This window comes from Zootermopsis nevadensis, unplaced genomic scaffold (assembly GCF_977971745.1).
Source record: "Zootermopsis nevadensis isolate Lab colony 2312 unplaced genomic scaffold, Znev_1.0 Znev_ptg000044l, whole genome shotgun sequence".
NCBI classification, from domain to species: Eukaryota; Metazoa; Arthropoda; class Insecta; order Blattodea; family Termopsidae; genus Zootermopsis; species Zootermopsis nevadensis.
The window spans coordinates 114,149-131,512 of NW_028259176.1; the positions used below are offsets into that span (position 1 = coordinate 114,149).

Genomic DNA, 17,364 nt, shown 5'->3' on the forward strand with positions numbered 1-17,364 from the left:
AATTAAGAATCAATACAAATCAAAGTTCCTTTCAAGAATTAACGACGTGGACTTGAGTTTGTCGGATTCCTGGAATGATCTGCCAACACTTTCATGTTAATCAGTGGAAATGCATCGGTAGGAGAAATGGCTATTTCACACCCCTGAAACAGAAAGGAATTGGGAAGAAGTAGATAAAAGAGTCGCGTTTTTCAGGAAGTCGAACTAAAAACCATCTTTTCACTTTGCTTATAAAAGCCATGCAGTTGATATGTTCGGACACAGTTTCAATGCTTAGAAAGCCACATCACCAAAATACAAATGAAAGCCCTGCATTTGCATCTTCGCATGCAACACGATTTGCAGCTCAAGTTAGGACTCGGACAGGAAATCCCTGGTCCAGATTCCAAGACATCGTTCGAAGGAAACATTAATCATCTGCATTTTTGCGTTTTGAAGTGCGTGCTGACACAGACTACTGGGTGTTAATGCTTCATAGTGTGGTGGACAACACATCTTGGAATGAGAGAGTTTAATGTGTGAAAGGCTGTAAGTTGCAGGTGCTCCTGGCTTTGGCCGCAGCTTGTCACCAAAGATGTGATTCCTCTTCCTGGAAAGAATATGGTATTTCCTTTTATCAGCTTCATCCCATTTCACAATCTCAGTTCAAGCTAATGCCACAGGAAGAACTTCAAAACGCCAGTCATTCTGCATTTGTTCCGCAGCAGATAGGGGGGCTCTGCAGTTTCACTCATTTAGCAAGTGCGGTGGGTCGACTTGAGGTGTTTACACAGATGTTGGAGGTAACTTGTAGGCATGCAATTGCTAGCGCCCACCGACAATCTATTCGGTGATGAAGACTTAGTCACTCGGTGTGTTATAGATGCTCGTGCAGTACAATTCGGTGACTGATGGGCTATGTGGTAAATGTGCGCCAGGATGTAGGCGAAATGTGGATTATTTGTTTCATAGTGCTTCGTGCAAATTTCATTGTCTGTAGTTTCCGAACCTAGCTGTCCTTTCGCGGCGTTGCTTTCATAAATTATTCGAAGATTTTTAGGTTATGGATATGTTCGGTAGTTGGTTTCTTAAAGGTGAAGTTGGTAGGATCTTTTTGGTCATTATATGTCTGTAGTCTGGCAGTCACGGAAGTACTCTTCAGCAACCTCGTTGCTACTTATGAGTTTACAATCTGTGGAGTGGTATTTCAGGCAGCATTTGGTTCGGCAGTGCAGTGAAGTGTTCGCGGACTGACATCTACTTCAGTGCTGATGTCGGTAGATGACAGGAAAGATCGTCAGGGTGCGCATATAACGATCATTGAATATCCCTCGTGCTCCGGCGGTGGCGGGATTTGTTCGCTATTTTTCAGACGTTGCCGTCCCTGCGTATGAGAAAATGGCGCAGCTGCTGTGGTTATCTTGTGTTCTTCCGTCGGCGTAATTGTAGGATGCATTATCAGTCCAGTGCAGATTTATTATTTATTATGAAATAAATAATAAATAGTTTGTGAAAATATTTCGTCTGTTTTTAGGTGCTTTTGCTAAATCACAGAAAATTCCTCCAACATGCTTTTTTTGTTTAACAGATTTTAGCACATTGTCTGTTAGTTTGAAAGCAGCATCTTCAGTGGATACACCTTTCCTGAAGCCAAATTGTTCCGGGACTAATATGTTGTTAGCATGCATATGATGACTTAATCTATTGTACATAATCTTCTCAAGCACTTTAGAAAAAGTAGTTAAAAGTGAAATTGGCCTGTAATTTGTCATACTGGTTTTGTCCCCTTTCTTGTACAGCGGTCCTACTACAGACATTTTAAGGCGGTCAGGGAAAATGCCTGTGTATAATGAGTGATTACAAATGTGGGTTAATGGACGACTAATTAAAGGTGAATACGCTTCCAAAATTTTACTTGTTATTTCATCATAACCTGATGAGGTTTTTGACTTGAGGGACTATCACACTTTTCCCCTCAGTTTCAGTGGTTGGAATGATATTAAGGCCAGAACATTTTACAGGAAACAGCGTCTTCTGTCCCTGTTTGATTTAAATTTAAGCTTTCAGTAATTGTTAGAAACAACTTATTGAAGGCATTAGCAACAGTTCCAGGATCCTTTACTTTTTCATTGTTTATTAGAAGCGATGGCATCTGTTCTGTTAATATATTTTTCCTGCTGCTAACGCTTGACACATGGCCACCACATATTCTTCCAGCAATCAGATGCGTCAGCATCCTTAGTGTAGGTCATGCATTGTGTAGTCACCTCTCACCAGCCCATAGCTAATCCCTTTATTGACTGAGCTGTCTGAGCAAACAAAAGTATTTATTGTTAATTAACTATATTATCAAACCCACACTAATCTTAGCATCATAACACAAGACAGTTCTTCGTGAAAATAATCTTACAATGCCACACTGTTATTGTGTAACACGCTTTTACTCTCTGATCTCCTCGTTTCATTCTAGCTCTAATTAACGTTTTATAACATTGAAACAATTGTGACACTTTCTGGATAATACATCAGTTCTGACCTGCACCAAGTGATGCACCACTTGATGTTTTTATGCTCATAATATTCAGTTTCAGAGACAAATTGGTATCCCGGCAGTTATTAATTATTCCTTTGCATGTATGTTGTTACAGAATGCAGGACCTGTCTGCTCACGAGCAGCACGAGTTTCAAAAACTGCAGAAGGATCTGGATCTAAGGAAGTCTGAGATTGCCGAGCTTGCTCGCACTAAAGAGAAACTGAGCTCAAGAGTAGAAGAAATGGATAACCAAATTTCTGATTTGCAGGAGCAGGTATGCAGTTCAGGTGCACTCTTACTAAGGTGCTGCTAGTGTGTCTTGTTTGCTGTTTAAGTCACATATTTCCTCATCGTATAATATCCTAAATTATGGATACTTCATTTTCAAGCACTGTAATTTGTGTTATTTCCTTAAATTAAGGGATTATATTTCATAAGCGTAGGAAATGTATTTAGAGAACAGGTCTAATTTAGGTTTATGCAGCTCTGGGGGGCAGAGGAAATGGTTCAACAATTGGCAGACTCCAAACTTACCCTTGAAGAACGTGTGAAGGATTTGGAAGAAGCCGTAGCAGATTTAGAGGCCTTGCAAGGCATGAATCAACAGCTCCAAGAAGGTAGCCGAGAACTGAAAGTGGATCTTGCTAATTTTGCTACTAGGGAGGTATGATTCATATGGATAACTTCCACCTTTATGGGGAGAGCTTCTTTGGTTGTCCATGACAAATGAGAAGAAATTTATGGGCGAGTTACTGCAGTGTTTCTTAGTCTTTTCTACATGGTTTTACACTGAAATATAGTTCAGTATTTCTCAGCACATGTACTGTTGTAAAATTATGTATGTATGCACATTTATGCAGAAATCATATTCAGTTTTCTTTCGCACTTGAAAAAATTTGTAGATTGACATTTTAAGACCAAGTAATAAATGATAAAAGTTACAGAAAATAAAATATTAGTTTTACTGTGATTATTCTGAAAATATTGATGCTACTGCCTGTGTTTAAGAGAATTACACAATTATATATTCCAGGCACAGCGAGAAAAGGAAGAAGCTTTAGAAACACTGGCAGACCGAGAAATTACCATCGCCAAGTTCCGTGAACTGGTCCAGCAGAGTCAGGAGCTGCAGCAACGGTTGGAGAGGGAATCCACAAAACCTGTTTGTGCTCTTCCAGAGATCCTAGATTTTAAGGCATGTGTTTTCGTATTTTGTAGAAGGAAATGTGAACTGTTTTTTGTAGGCGTTTAGTATGTCACAGTTTGTGGGCTTCACCTGAAATTGTTAGGGAGAATGAAAAAGTATGATCTAATTGGAATGGTTCAGGACAGAGTGCAGCAGTGTCTTATATGTGAGAGAGTGTTTAGGTGCCATGGTAGATTTAAACAGATGTTAGTAATGCAATATATACCATGCTGAGTTATATGTCAACACATGTTATTTGCTGGAGGATTAACTATCTGGTAACAGAATTTGAAGGTTGAACACCTGTAATGCCAAAACCTGTCATTGGACATGATCCTGATTCACTTCAATTCATTCATTTCATTGAGATTATTTTAATATTATCCTGAGGAAGAAGGTTGGTTAAATTTGACTGAATTTTCCTCAGTGTCTCTGGGTGAATGCCAATACAGTACCTGAAAAAAGGATATCTTTTGTTATTATATTCCAATTTTATTCAGTACACTAAACCACTGTCATTAAATAAAGTAAAAGTCAGTCAGTTCCATCCTCTTACCTTTTCCTGGGTCTTCCAGGAGGATTCTCCACCAAAATTCAGTGTATATTAATTTATGATAATTATAATTTTATTACCATAACAGTATTAGCTGAGGTGTGATGTACCGGTAATAATAGTTTTGTTCCTTTAGAAAATGTTTACTGAAAGTAAAGCCCGTACAAAGGCAGTTGATTTGGAGCTTCGATGCCGTGATGTGCAACAGTCAAATCAACACGTGTAGTATCTAGCGGCAAATATGCCTGAAACATTGACGAGCAGGGGAGGTATGTGCGTGTTGCACTTAGTTACATCCTCATTGTCTCTCGTTTCCTAAATTGTGAGCCTCTCGTACAGGCAATGCTTCGTTCTTTCAAAACAGGAGTACGTCTGTTCAAGTAGATTTATGTGGAGTGTTGTTTTGTAGGAGACCATGATGCAGTACTTGTGTTGTTGCTGATTTCACGGTTGTTGTGGAAGGCAGAAATCTTGTTATCACAAGTGAGGGACAAGTTCTGCCCATTGAAAAGATTGGTCGTATTGCAGTTGTCAGGGGCCATGCTGTTGAACAGTTTACTTTCAAGTCAAGACTTTGTCATTATGTGTATATTGTATTTGTTTTTGCCCATTACTGGGTACAGGTGTCATAACAAGAGAGACGCAAGATTACTTCCCTCGTAAAAACACAGATACACAGAGAATAAAATATTTATTTTGTAGTTTTAAATCTAAATGCAATTTCTTCCTAGTTATTGTTTATTCTGGCGTGATTCTTCAAGGCTTTTGGTTTGTTTGTTGAGGATCGTCATCCTCGAATTATAATCTGTTTTGATGATTTAGATACTTGTGTTGCTGTAGATTTCTTTTCTTCCCATGTTCACTCATGTTTTACAAAATTCAAACAAAATGTTTGTCACTTACTCTGATGTGACCCTTCTGACATCTTCCTGTTTTACATTCGAACCACTTCCAGCAACAGAATGCTACTCTGTCATACAGCAAGTATGGACTAAAGAATAGATTGTCTGCTTACACAATTGATAGTGAGACTATGCAGTCTGAAAAGATTCAGTGCTTTGTATTGCTGATGATGTAAACATTTTGTCATACATTCTAAATGAGGGAAAAAACCTTATTTTATACATAAGCATTTGTACTAGCTCTTATTTTGTTGCTACTAGGAATACTGCTTTCTGTGGACTGTAAGTGCTTATAGATAAGGACAAGATGTTTACACAGAATTTGTATGGAAACATTTTGTCTTAACCCATTTAGACTCTGAAGAAGTATCATTAATTATTTCTGTGGAAAGTGAAAACTGGTATCACATTTTTCCCAAAGTGTTTTATTTCTGTATATTATATGTTTAGAAAAGTGGTTCTCAAACAAAAGTTTTGTCTGGGCCATATTCACTTTTACATAATTGTGCCAAAATCTAAGTAGACTGTGATAATTTTTTTAACGTCTTGTTTCCTTTGTTTCTTCTGTGAAACATTCCACAAGTTCTAAAAGTAACATAATAAAAAGTAGATGTGCAGGTAGAATAAGAATATTCTACTGGTTTATCCCCTCAGAATATTCTCCTATTAAATCCATACAGTTCTACCATTGGTGCTAACCAAACAGTAAACAGTTTTTGAAGATCATTTTGAGTGCTGCTGTTTAATGTCTTGAATTTAGTGTATATGGTATCCTTTTAAACAGTTCTTGAGTTTGAGAAATAAAAAAATTGTTAGGAGGCAAGAAGAATAGAGGTTTGATTATTGTTATCTATGTTGTATGTTGGGAAACCTGAAGGGAAGAGACCATTGAGGAGACCTAGACGTAGATGGGAGAATAATCTCAGGCGGGATCTATGGGAGATAGGAGTTGAAGGAAACTAGATTTTGTTGGCCCAGGACAGGGTCCAGTGGAGGGCTTTGGTTAATTCGGTGACGAACCTTCAGGTTCGGTAGGCCATCTAGTTAGTTAGTTAGTTAGTTAGTTATGTTGTATATTATTCATACCTTCTCTTTGAATCTCCTGAACCAATGTTCTTAATGTGTCATGTCAGTGAACATGTAGCAAGAACTGATAAAAGTGAACACTAAACAAAAGAAGCCACAAGCACAGTTACAGCCTCTTACAAAAGAATAATTTCAGTGATTGCACTTAGGTTTCAGTGTCATTGAACTTTTGAATCTCTCATTGAGAGTGTGCTTTGCTGACTCAGATATATGACAAGTTTTATTTATTTGTTGTATCAGCGCAAACTGGATGATGCACAGGAGCTTTTGAAGCAGACAGAGAAGGAATTGAAGGAACTGTGGATCACTTGCAGGTTGATATTGACGCACTGGAAACAGAAAGAGGAAAATTAAAGGAGAAACTAAAGAACTACTCGAAGAAAGCTTTAATAGAGGGTATTTCAAAAACAGCAGGTCAGTTGACTCCCTACTGTATGATTGCGTGTGTGTGTGTATATATATCCTCAAACCGAACGTCGTGATCGAGTGTTTAACACTCCTGCTTTGTATTAAGGAGGTTCTGGGTTCAAATCTCTGCCCGAGAGACTTTCTATCATGACTGGTTTTCTTCGTGGTTTTCCTCAGTCTTTCCAGGCAAATGCCAGAATAGCTCCTTAAATAAGGCTACAACTGCTTCCTTCCACATCCTTTCCAATTAGCTATCTTCCTCTCATTTGACACTATAGTCTCAGCTACTGGAAAAAGCATCATTAAATAAACTACAAATAAATAAATATCCTGACTTCATTAGAATGTTATGATATGGTTGTTGGTTATTTTTTCTTAATTCATATTGGTGCTGATATTTATTTTAATGATTTGTCTCTATTTGTTTGTGAGTCTAAAGTGCAGGTGTCTGTAGATTGACAATAGCTGATGACATATCTAATACTAGTTATTATGTATTTATATTCTCTGAATAATTCACTGCAGTAATGTTCCTATTTTATCACTGAGTTCTCCTAGTCAAGTGCAGTAGCCATCAACACGAAAATTGCCTGCAATGGTTCGTGACTAGCCACTTCTGATGCAGGAGATCAAATACTTGAGAATTGCACTGAGAAATGTTCAGAATGAAAAACTTCAGCTCCAGACAAAACTTGCAAAGAATCAGCTGGACAGTTTACAGCCGCTGAAGGTGAGAATCTGTTATTTTTGAACTTGTGTTAACGACCATACACAAAAGAAGAAATACTATGCAATATGCATTAGTGGTACTGCAAAATGTAATGATTCCATAAAGATATGTGACAGTTACTGATTTATTGTACTAGTTATGTTGGTCATTGTCAATTGTCTGACGTAAGTAGGATGATTTTGCACTCACTCTATACACATGTGCAGTCATTTCTACATTTATGTGATAGATGCATGAAAAATTGTGTTAACAACATTAAACCAAAGTTAAGTTATGAGAGTCATTAATAAATTATTTGCACTTTCTAGATGCAAATATGTGTGGTGGCAGTGACAGCGAATCTGTTGTTAGTAGCAACTACAAAAATACTGAGAATATTTTAATAGCCAAGGCACTGTTAAACACCTGCTTATCGGAACTGCTGCCAAAAAATGATGAGTTGTTTTAGTGTGATGGTGTGAATGTAAATGCTTCTAAATGTTGCTGTATATTCCTCTAAATTGTGGTCCTTAAATGTCAAGTGTGTGGATTAGATTAGGGATTATGATTTTTGTAAAGTGCCTTCTTTCTTAAGAAATGGCCAGGTACTACATGTGGGATGGACTTTCAGGTAGAGGCCCTTTGTGCATTATCTGAATTTCAGTCCCTGAGGTGTATTTGCTAATGGTTTTATAGTCTTTCTGTGATTCTATTAGGTACTGTGCGTGACTGTAATCTTGAGACTTGAAAGGAATGCAGGAAGTCCGAAGCGGTAAAGGCAGACACTGTCTTTCCTCCTTCACCCCACAAGTCTTAAGATTGCAGTCGCGAACAGTATATTTGTTTGTATACTGATTCAGATTCCGAAGAAGAAAATATTTTGCTGAGAATTGGAAGTTCCAAAGGAGCAAGATGACAAAGAAAACCAAGAGGAATCTAACTGGGTAATTTAAAAAAGAAAGCCTCAGCTTTATATAAAGAAAGTTACTGATTATAATCAGCAGAGCCAGTACATTGGAATATTACCACTTTCTTTTGTTTTGGACTTCATCCATCATATGTTCTTAAAAAGTCAAAAATTCTCAAAACTTTATAAAATCACTGAATTTAAATGATGGATCCTCCGTTCAGTTCAGGGAAAATAGGTGGAGACACCTACGCTATTGTAGACTGAGCTATTCCTGATCTGTAAACCAAGTAATTTTAACAATGAAGTTTATATATTATCTCTTTCAGATACATTCACACACATTGCATTCTTATAAATGTCGCTAAGGTAATTAACTACAAGAAGCAGAGTTCTTTTTGAGAAGCTAATAGCCAGTCACTCATTTGAACAAAAAATTCCCTGCCTTTTATAGAAACTAAAGTTTGATCACCTTGTTAACCGTTAACCATAACCCACCACTGGGCCCTGTCCTTAGCCAGTTGAATCCAGTCCATGCCTTCCCAACCTATTTTTTAAGATTCATGTTAATATTAACCTGTCATTTGCATAAGGTCTCCCAAGTGGTCTCTTTCCTTAAGGTCTTCTAAAATTTTGTTTGAATTTCTCATCTTCCCATGCTGCATGCCCTGCCTATCTTATCCTATTTTATTTCATCACAAAGAGTGAGAAATATCAAATTTCTCATATTGTCATTTTTCCCTCTTTCTGCTATTTCGTATTTTTTTGGTCCAAATGTTCTCAAAACTCATTTAATCAAAACCTTTCTGTTTCTGGTCTTCTTTAGCATGATAGACCGATAGGGCTGTAGTTAAGATGGAGTGGTCTAGGGTGGGACCCTGATAATTTGTTTATTGCTGGGACATTGCCCATGCATACCCTCAGAATGTCTCTTTTTAAACTTTGAAAAATTATATAAAATAAAAGTCACAACTAATAAGTCCTTTAATTTCTCATGTCTCTGTTGGAGGCAAAGCATTAAGTGTGTGCATTTTGTGAGATGTTTCTATATTTAAATTCTGCATTTAAAAGTGTAAGTATACCATTAAGTAATGACTAGAACAGCTTTATATCAGGGTTTGTGTCAATTTCTACCAACCAGGAACTGCATGCTAGACCACTTGAGACTTTAATTTGTAAGACCACATTGCTGGAAACCAATTATCATGCCCATATAAAAAACTGGCAAAATTATAGTTTTTGATTATTATTATTAGGTTTTTTTATAGGAGACAGCAATGAATTGGAGAGAGACATATGGGTAACCACTGACACTGTGCCTTTTATATTTCCAGGAAATATTTCCCGTGATGGTGACCCTAAAGTTGTTGACATCAGCTCGCGAGTTCCAGGCACTCCAGCATGGCTGGATAGATTGGCACCAGCAAATTATCTCATTCAAGAGGTGACTAAATTACAGGATTTACTAAAGAGAGTTGAAGAACTGCAGTATGACCTCCGAAACGTTGGTTGACATTGACCAGACTACAACGCGCAACAACCCAGAAGACAGAAATCTTCATACTCACCGCTGTGAAAACCTCAAATCTTACAAGATTTGAGTGAATCACTTAGATTGAAAACAATTTAATATCACCAGAAATAAACTTTGTCACAATCCATTGTCATATTCACTAGAGTGAATTTGTATTTGAAAATCTCTGCAGAGGGGGCTGGTAGATTAGACATCATTCTCATTTAAAAACTTATTGGTTCAATCCCAGTCATATCTGCTTCTGATTTTTTTCTGCTTACAGATTGAAGCTTTCGCTTCTGCCAAAGATAAAAACTTTGAGAATCTGAAGAATGCTAGGCTCCTATCATGATTTGGATCTCATGTCAGACTGCAGGTATTTGTGCTGACCATCATTCTCATGATCAGTGGGCGTATTGGAATTTGCCGTATGGTGTTCTCACCTCAGAAATAGATTATGCCCCCTTGCATAGTGCTTCGTGCTAATTTCATTGTGCTGTAGTTTCCGATCCTGGCTGTCCTTTCGCGGCGTTGCTTTCATAAAGTATTCGAAGATTTTTAGGTTATGGATATGTTTGGTAGTGATGAGTGATAAACAGTGACCTGTGATTTTGTCACTGTGATCAGAAAATCACGATCACTGGAGTGGTTAAAGTGCTCACTAAACAGTGATCACACTGATTCTTAATTTCTTATGCATCCTAGCGAGAACACGGTAGACTTATTTTGACTGCTCAGAGCAATTTAGAGTCAGATCACAGTGATTCTCAGTAATTTCTTTTGCATGCTAGTGAGAAAACGGGACACTACAGTATTTTGACAGCTCAGTTCTACTGTCAGTAAATATTAAATAAACGATTTCTATACATTTTGTTTCATTTAAAACTTGATTCTGTTTTATAATGTATATTAAATAAATTATATTGTCCATATCATCATACATGGAGCACACTCATAGCTGCCTATCTACAAAGTTGTGTTACATAATATATTATAGATTAATTAATTTTTGTAAACCATGACTTCACGCAAGCAAATAAAAATAGATTAACAACGCAACAATGCAACATGTGGGAACCAAATTGAACCGTACGCTAGTGTGATGTGATCACGGCGATCACTATATGAGAACTTAAAACACAGGGGAGTATGTAAGACTTGAGGTTCTCACAGCGGTGAGTATGAAGATTTCTGTCTTCTGGGTTCTTGCGCTGTGTAGTCTGGTCGATGTTAACCAACGTTTCAGAGGTCATACTGCCTCCGTCATCAGAGTATGAAGCTTTCTGTCTTCTGGGTTGTTGCGCTGTGTAGTCTGGTCGATGTTAACCAACGTTTCAGAGGTCATACTGCCTCCGTCATAAGAGTATGAAGCTTTCTGTCTTCTGGGTTGTTGCGCTGTGTAGTCTGGTCGATGTTAACCAACGTTTCAGAGGTCATACTGCCTCCGTCATCAGAGTATGAAGATTTCTGTCTTCTGGGTTGTTGCGCTGTGTAGCCTGGTCGATGTTAACCAACGTTTCAGAGGTCATACTGCCTCCGTCATCAGAGTATGAAGATTTCTGTCTTCTGGGTTGTTGCGCTGTGTAGTCTGGTCGATGTTAACCAACGTTTCGGAGGTCATACTGCCTCCGTCATCAGGGCGATGAGTCTGAAGATTTCTGTCTTCTGGGTTGTTGCGCTGTGTAGTCTGGTCGATGTTAACCAACGTTTCAGAGGTCATACTGCCTCCGTCATCAGAGTATGAAGATTTCTGTCTTCTGGGTTGTTGCGCTGTGTAGTCTGGTCGATGTTAACCAACGTTTCAGAGGTCATACTGCCTCCGTCATCAGAGTATGAAGATTTCTGTCTTCTGGGTTGTTGCGCTGTGTAGTCTGGTCGATGTTAACCAACGTTTCAGAGGTCATACTGCCTCCGTCATCAGAGTATGAAGATTTCTGTCTTCTGGGTTGTTGCGCTGTGTAGTCTGGTCGATGTTAACCAACGTTTCGGAGGTCATACTGCCTCCGTCATCAGAGTATGAAGATTTCTGTCTTCTGGGTTGTTGCGCTGTGTAGTCTGGTCGATGTTAACCAACGTTTCAGAGGTCATACTGCCTCCGTCATCAGAGTATGAAGATTTCTGTCTTCTGGGTTGTTGCGCTGTGTAGTCTGGTCGATGTTAACCAACGTTTCAGAGGTCATACTGCCTCCGTCATCAGAGTATGAAGATTTCTGTCTTCTGGGTTGTTGCGCTGTGTAGCCTGGTCGATGTTAACCAACGTTTCAGAGGTCATACCGCCTCCGTCATCAGAGTATGAAGATTTCTGTCTTCTGGGTTGTTGCGCTGTGTAGTCTGGTCGATGTTAACCAACGTTTCGGAGGTCATACTGCCTCCGTCATCAGGGCGATGAGTCTGAAGATTTCTGTCTTCTGGGTTGTTGCGCTGTGTAGTCTGGTCGATGTTAACCAACGTTTCAGAGGTCATACTGCCTCTGTCATCAGGGCGATGAGTCTGAAGATTTCTGTCTTCTGGGTTGTTGCGCTGTGTAGTCTGGTCGATGTTAACCAACGTTTCAGAGGTCATACTGCCTCTGTCATCAGGGTGGGTATATTTAGATGGTCTATTAAAACATTAGACTGTGACTGCGCTGTGATTTACAATCTAACAATTATATTGACGTATTAGTTGCAAGAAATACACCAAGAATAGGTACAGCAACATCAAGAGCCATTGTAGAGGTAAATCGTTACCTTGAAGAAGCATTTCTTGCAAGGAACGAAGATACTTTGCAATGGTGGAAAGCGCATCAATTCAATTATCCACACCTCAGCATGGTTGTTCGTGAAATATTTTGTGCATTAGGCAGCTCGGTGCCTTGTGAATGAGTTTTTTCAAAAGCAGGGATGCTGATTACCGAGCGTCGGAATAGACTGAGCAGTAAGAAAGCAAAAATGCTTGTGTTTTTGAATTGTAAGGTGGGAAATGTTACTTAATTCTGTTATTTTCTTGCATGCCAAGTCACTAACACACACACATACACACACACACACATATATATATATATATATATATATATATATATATATGGGGGTAATTAAAATACTGGTTTCTGGTGCCTTAAAATGTATTTATACTAATGTATTTACCTTATGTTCAGTTTCCAAATTGGCTGATTGCTTGCAACATACAATATTGTATAGGAAATGTTATATTTTGAAAAGAATATTAGTTTAAATAAAGTTAGGCGTACACCTAACCTAACTGTAAACTTTCATTTTAGATACAAAGTATTAAATACAATATTCTTGTAATAAAATAATTTTATTTTACTTTTTAAATAACCATTATTTCAAATACAACTTACACATTCTGAATTTTCGACATGTTAATTTCTGTAATTTTAGTATTCATAACATCAGCCGTACTGTAATCATACGTAAACAGAGCAGCAACAGACAGCCAATCATATTCGCAGTAGCATCACTGTGTACCACTACAGTCAGTATTGCCAATGCAGCGATGAGCTAAATCACAGCCGTGACAGAATGCTGAATGCATGCTCGGATCTCGATCACTGTGATTGAGAGTGAGCAATCACAGTCAAACCTGTGTTCACAGAAGAGCAGTTTAAATCATCACTACATATAATTGAGCGGTCCATGTCCACTGCTATTTCGTTGCATGGCAACCATTTAGTTCGTCAAGCAGTAACTATGCGGCGCCACGACAGTAAATAATAGAATATGGTCAATGCGATTATGCGTATATTAGATCATCGTAATAAATACAGTTGTTTCAGTCAGTACATTAAAAAAATGAACCAGGACCAAGAATGGACGCTTTTGCTAGTCCGCAATACGTCAATATCAAGAGCAATGGGGTATCTAAGCGAGAAAGCAATTATTTAAGAAACGCGTGTGTTCCGAACAGGAGCTCGTCTGTCCGATTCTTTTGTTTTGGAAGAGGTCGCTTTCATGAAGCATTAAGAAAAGAGACTGATCTCTTTCTTCTAACCCTTCAGCGTGGAGTGCCAAGCACTGCTCGCATAATGCGCGCTAAGATTTCTTCTTCTGCGTAGCGACTGACCTTGTTGTTTATGTATTCTGGCTCCAGTAGTCGTGTAGAGAAAAAAGCTGGCTGTCGATTGATATATAACATGACTCTGACAGATCGATTTTGCCAGTGTTTTTCGACTTTGAAATATAGATCGATTATTGAACTCAACTGCAGTCAGTCTCTGCTCTGTAGCTCCCTCTATCGAAGACGAATGAAGTAATATAGTTGCGGCTACGACAGCTGTGTAGGACACATTGCAAGCTTTGCAACGGTATATGATGTCAGCAAGCTTCGTATGAACGGACTTCTGTAGCACATATCTGCCGTCAGTCAGTCGCGATTATGGCTTCGAGTAGCAGACGTTTTTTTGTCTCCCAAGCAGAAAATCCTCCCACAGCACAGTATAGACTTCGGATTTAAATGCTCGGCTTTGTGTTTGGGAAGTGAATTATATCGCTGTAGAAACGTATTGTTAAAATACCAATCACGCGGCACATTATTGTAAAGAACTGAACACGATCTACAACAATACTTGTGAGAGGAACGGTGAAAAAAAGGAATGTTTTCACTGAAAATCCCCTTGTACGTTTGTATACAGCTATATATAAACGACGTACGAATAGAATCCAAAGGAAATCAAATTGAAAAGGAAGACATGAATAACACTGTTCTTTTTAATGCAGACAAACTAAATGTGCATGAAGGGAGAAAAGAGAATCTGTCTGGAAGGAAAGAAAATCGATTTATTATAGTCCGTGAAAACAATCGGCCGGCCTATATTACGTAAATGTTGTAGCCTGCTCTCTCCTGCCAGGAAATTACCAGTTCGCCTGTAACTTACAGTATAGTCAGCACGCACAACTACTTTGTCGGAGAAGTTGCCTGCGCTGTAGGCTATATTAAAATAAAACTTAAAAACTTTATAGCATGACCAGTAAAAACACTGCATGGTGGAGGTGGGGTGTGAATACATCTTAGCCTGAAACTTCCAAAGGGACCTTGGATGAACTAGGCATAGATGGGGGATGATATTAAAATAGACCTTAGGAAGAACGTAGGATGGTGTCAATTGGCTCAGAATAGAGACCGGCACTGACTGTTGTCAACACGGCGATGAACTTTCGTGTTCCAAGAAAGGGTATGAATTCTTTGAACAGCTGAGCGCCTATCAACTTCTTGGGGTGGCCTCCACTGCATGGAGTTGGTTTGTCGGCTAGTTGTTGGGTCTTCGCAGAGAAATGTAGGCCTAACAGTGCTTTTGTAGCTGTAAGGGGTCACGGAAAACTGCCTTGCATCTTTGGTTTTGGGAGTCTGTTGCCCATTAAAAAATGTTACTTACCTGTATTTTCCTGTTTTCATATTTTTCGATTAAAATCTTTTCGTTTTGGGTATTTTTTTGGTTTTTACTCTTTATAATACAAACATTAGGCCTATTAGAATGTTTATTTTCTTTGTTCGAAGTATTTTAACAGATTTTTACTTCTTAGCAAAATATTCATGCCCATATTAAGGCATAATAAATTGTGTTTATTTATAAAATACGCATCTTATATTTTTTCTTACTTGTTGCCTTAATCTTCCACTTATTGTTAAGTATTTTCCTTGATTTCTAATTATTTAACTATTTCATTTGTATAAATGAACCATTCCAGAGGTAAACGAGTGCATAACGTTTCACTGGTTTTCTGTTGAATGTTTCAAGCAATAAGAAACGGACTCAAGATAGATACAGAAGGAACTTTTTTGGTGAAAACAGTTTCTCAGTCGTTACAAGCGTTGAAAAACTGAAAACCCCCTTTCTGACAATACACTGTTTTTCATTGCAAAATATTTTCTTAGTGATGTTAAGAAATTGAAGTGGTAGTGGTGTATTACTTTTGAAGAAGAATCAGTTGATATGGCACCGCGACGAAACCATCACGGCGGTCATGGCGGGGGCCACGGGGGTCATGGTGGCGCCACTGGAGTCGGGGGAAACGGGAATGAAGTTCGAGGTTTCGGTATCGATCCCGAAACAATCGAGAATTACGATGCCAACGTAACGCGCTGTAACAACACAAACGCAGACATGATCAACCTGGATGTTCTGAGAGACGCAGTCAAGGTTACGGCCACTGACGTTGAGCAGTACATGCACAGGGGAAATGTTTTGATGCCCGGGCAAGGTCTTGGTCAGAAAGACAACGCCATCAGAATTTGTGGACCAAAAAGGCCTACGATTTGGCTTTCAAAGCTTGTGGTTGTCTATGCGGTCGTGGTCACTTGAAGAAAGATTTAGATTGGATGCCACCGCCCCCTTCAAACATTGGCTGTGGGGGCCGTGCAGATGTTAATAAGAAGACGTAACCGACAGAATGCGAGACCGACATTGGCGCTGCGTTTCATCCGAACAGGAACAACGTCCAGGTGCAGCAGAACAGCTGATTTCTGTTGCCGGCGAGGTCAGAGGTCACACTGGGTCCTTAAGCCAAATGTTTCTCCCATCCACAGTGGGTCTGGAAACGGTGGCAAGAAGAATTCCAAATTTGAGTTCTTCTCTGACAGATCACGGTAAGGTCTTCACTTACAGTTTCTTAACTTTCTCGGAGATGGGGGGTGGTTGTGTGTGTGGGCATTGTTAGTATATCCACTTACTCGTATTTAAGTTTATAATTATGTCATTAAATTTGCACATTTGATACGTGATACGTGAAAAACTGTGGACTAATATTCCGTGTTATACGTTCATGTTAAACGAGAATGTTTCACTTTGACTTTTCTGTGTGTTGCATCAGAGTTGTGGGATGGATAGAGCCATATGAAGGGCATTGTGCAGGCAGTGCTTTTTACAAAGAACACCGAAACACCCGTGCAACATTTTCATACTACAAGAGTTGAAAGGCTGTGTCGTATCACAAGCACAAACTGTATAATACAAGAATAAGTTCTCGCTCCGGATTTTGAACTCTGTAGCTGTAACGAAATTAATCCAGCATTTTAACTGGACCTATGACACAGATACCTTCTTGAAAAGTTGAACATATTTAAGCGTGTTAGCAACAATATCTGCACAGCGGAGTTCGTTAATCGGGACTAACGTGTTAGTCAGTTCTAGCGCCGGCTGTGCACATATGTCGCTGTTCAACTTAACACTTGAAATGACGTGAGGGGTACAAGTGTACTTGGCACGCGGTTAAGAGCGCCCACACAGAATGAGAAATGCTGAAGCCCTGGATAACTAATCAGTTTCAGCATTTTGAATAAACATCAGAGTCTAGTCATCTCTCGTACAGCTACTAGTTGCTCAGATTGTCGACAAATTCCTCATCTTTTATGGAACCCGAAGAGTCAGTGGTCCCTGTACTTGGATGAATCCAGTTCATACACTCATATTAATTTATTCAATGTACCTTTTAATATTATTATTCCATCTGCGCCTAGATCTACCAGTTGGTCGTTCCCGTCGAAGCTTTCCGCCCCAAAATGTATGTTTTTCTCATGTCTTTCTTACTTGTTACGTGCCCCAAATATTATTTGGGGAACAGTATAAATTATGAGCTACCTCATTATGCA

The 17,364-nt window shown here is 38.9% G+C and overlaps 2 protein-coding genes, 1 long non-coding RNA gene and 1 pseudogene across 11 annotated transcripts in view; 3 read left to right on the forward strand and 1 right to left on the reverse strand.

Annotated features, from left to right (window-relative positions):
- Nucleotides 1-17,364, forward strand: part of LOC147871666 (baculoviral IAP repeat-containing protein 5-like) — an 84,746-nt gene that overhangs the window by 57,644 nt on the left and 9,738 nt on the right. The gene's annotated exons all lie outside the window — the stretch shown is intronic.
- LOC147871674 (uncharacterized) lies at nucleotides 506-9,933 on the forward strand. Of its 8 annotated transcripts, none has more exons than XM_087360420.1 (7): nucleotides 2,648-2,787; nucleotides 2,988-3,177; nucleotides 3,547-3,708; nucleotides 6,481-6,654; nucleotides 7,198-7,378; nucleotides 8,218-8,301; nucleotides 9,599-9,933. In XM_087360420.1, exons 2-4 carry the CDS (start codon nucleotides 2,992-2,994, stop codon nucleotides 6,592-6,594), a joined length of 462 nt encoding a protein of 153 aa, XP_087216546.1. In that variant the 5' UTR covers nucleotides 2,648-2,787; nucleotides 2,988-2,991; the 3' UTR covers nucleotides 6,595-6,654; nucleotides 7,198-7,378; nucleotides 8,218-8,301; nucleotides 9,599-9,933. The 8 variants fall into 8 exon arrangements, with proteins under 8 accessions (XP_087216551.1, XP_087216550.1, XP_087216549.1 ...); XM_087360421.1 differs by having other exon boundaries at nucleotides 7,207-7,378; XM_087360425.1 differs by lacking the exon at nucleotides 2,988-3,177 and adding an exon at nucleotides 506-782 and having other exon boundaries at nucleotides 2,628-2,787; nucleotides 6,481-7,378.
- On the reverse strand, nucleotides 5,559-14,195 carry LOC147871675 (uncharacterized). The gene is made up of 2 exons (XR_015538471.1): nucleotides 13,121-14,195; nucleotides 5,559-6,569 (listed from the first exon to the last, which is right to left on the reverse strand). It is a non-coding gene; the product is annotated as an uncharacterized LOC147871675 (long non-coding RNA).
- LOC147871676 (uncharacterized) lies at nucleotides 15,488-16,366 on the forward strand (annotated as a pseudogene).

Coding starts and splice junctions, on each gene's coding strand:
- LOC147871674 (XM_087360419.1), top strand. CDS start 2,992: ATGCAGCTCTGGGGGGCAGAGGAAATGGTTCAACAATTGGCAGACTCC. Junction 3,178..3,546: donor CTAATTTTGCTACTAGGGAG/GTATGATTCATA, acceptor TATATATTCCAG/GCACAGCGAGAAAAGGAAGA. Junction 3,709..6,480: donor CAGAGATCCTAGATTTTAAG/GCATGTGTTTTC, acceptor TTGTTGTATCAG/CGCAAACTGGATGATGCACA.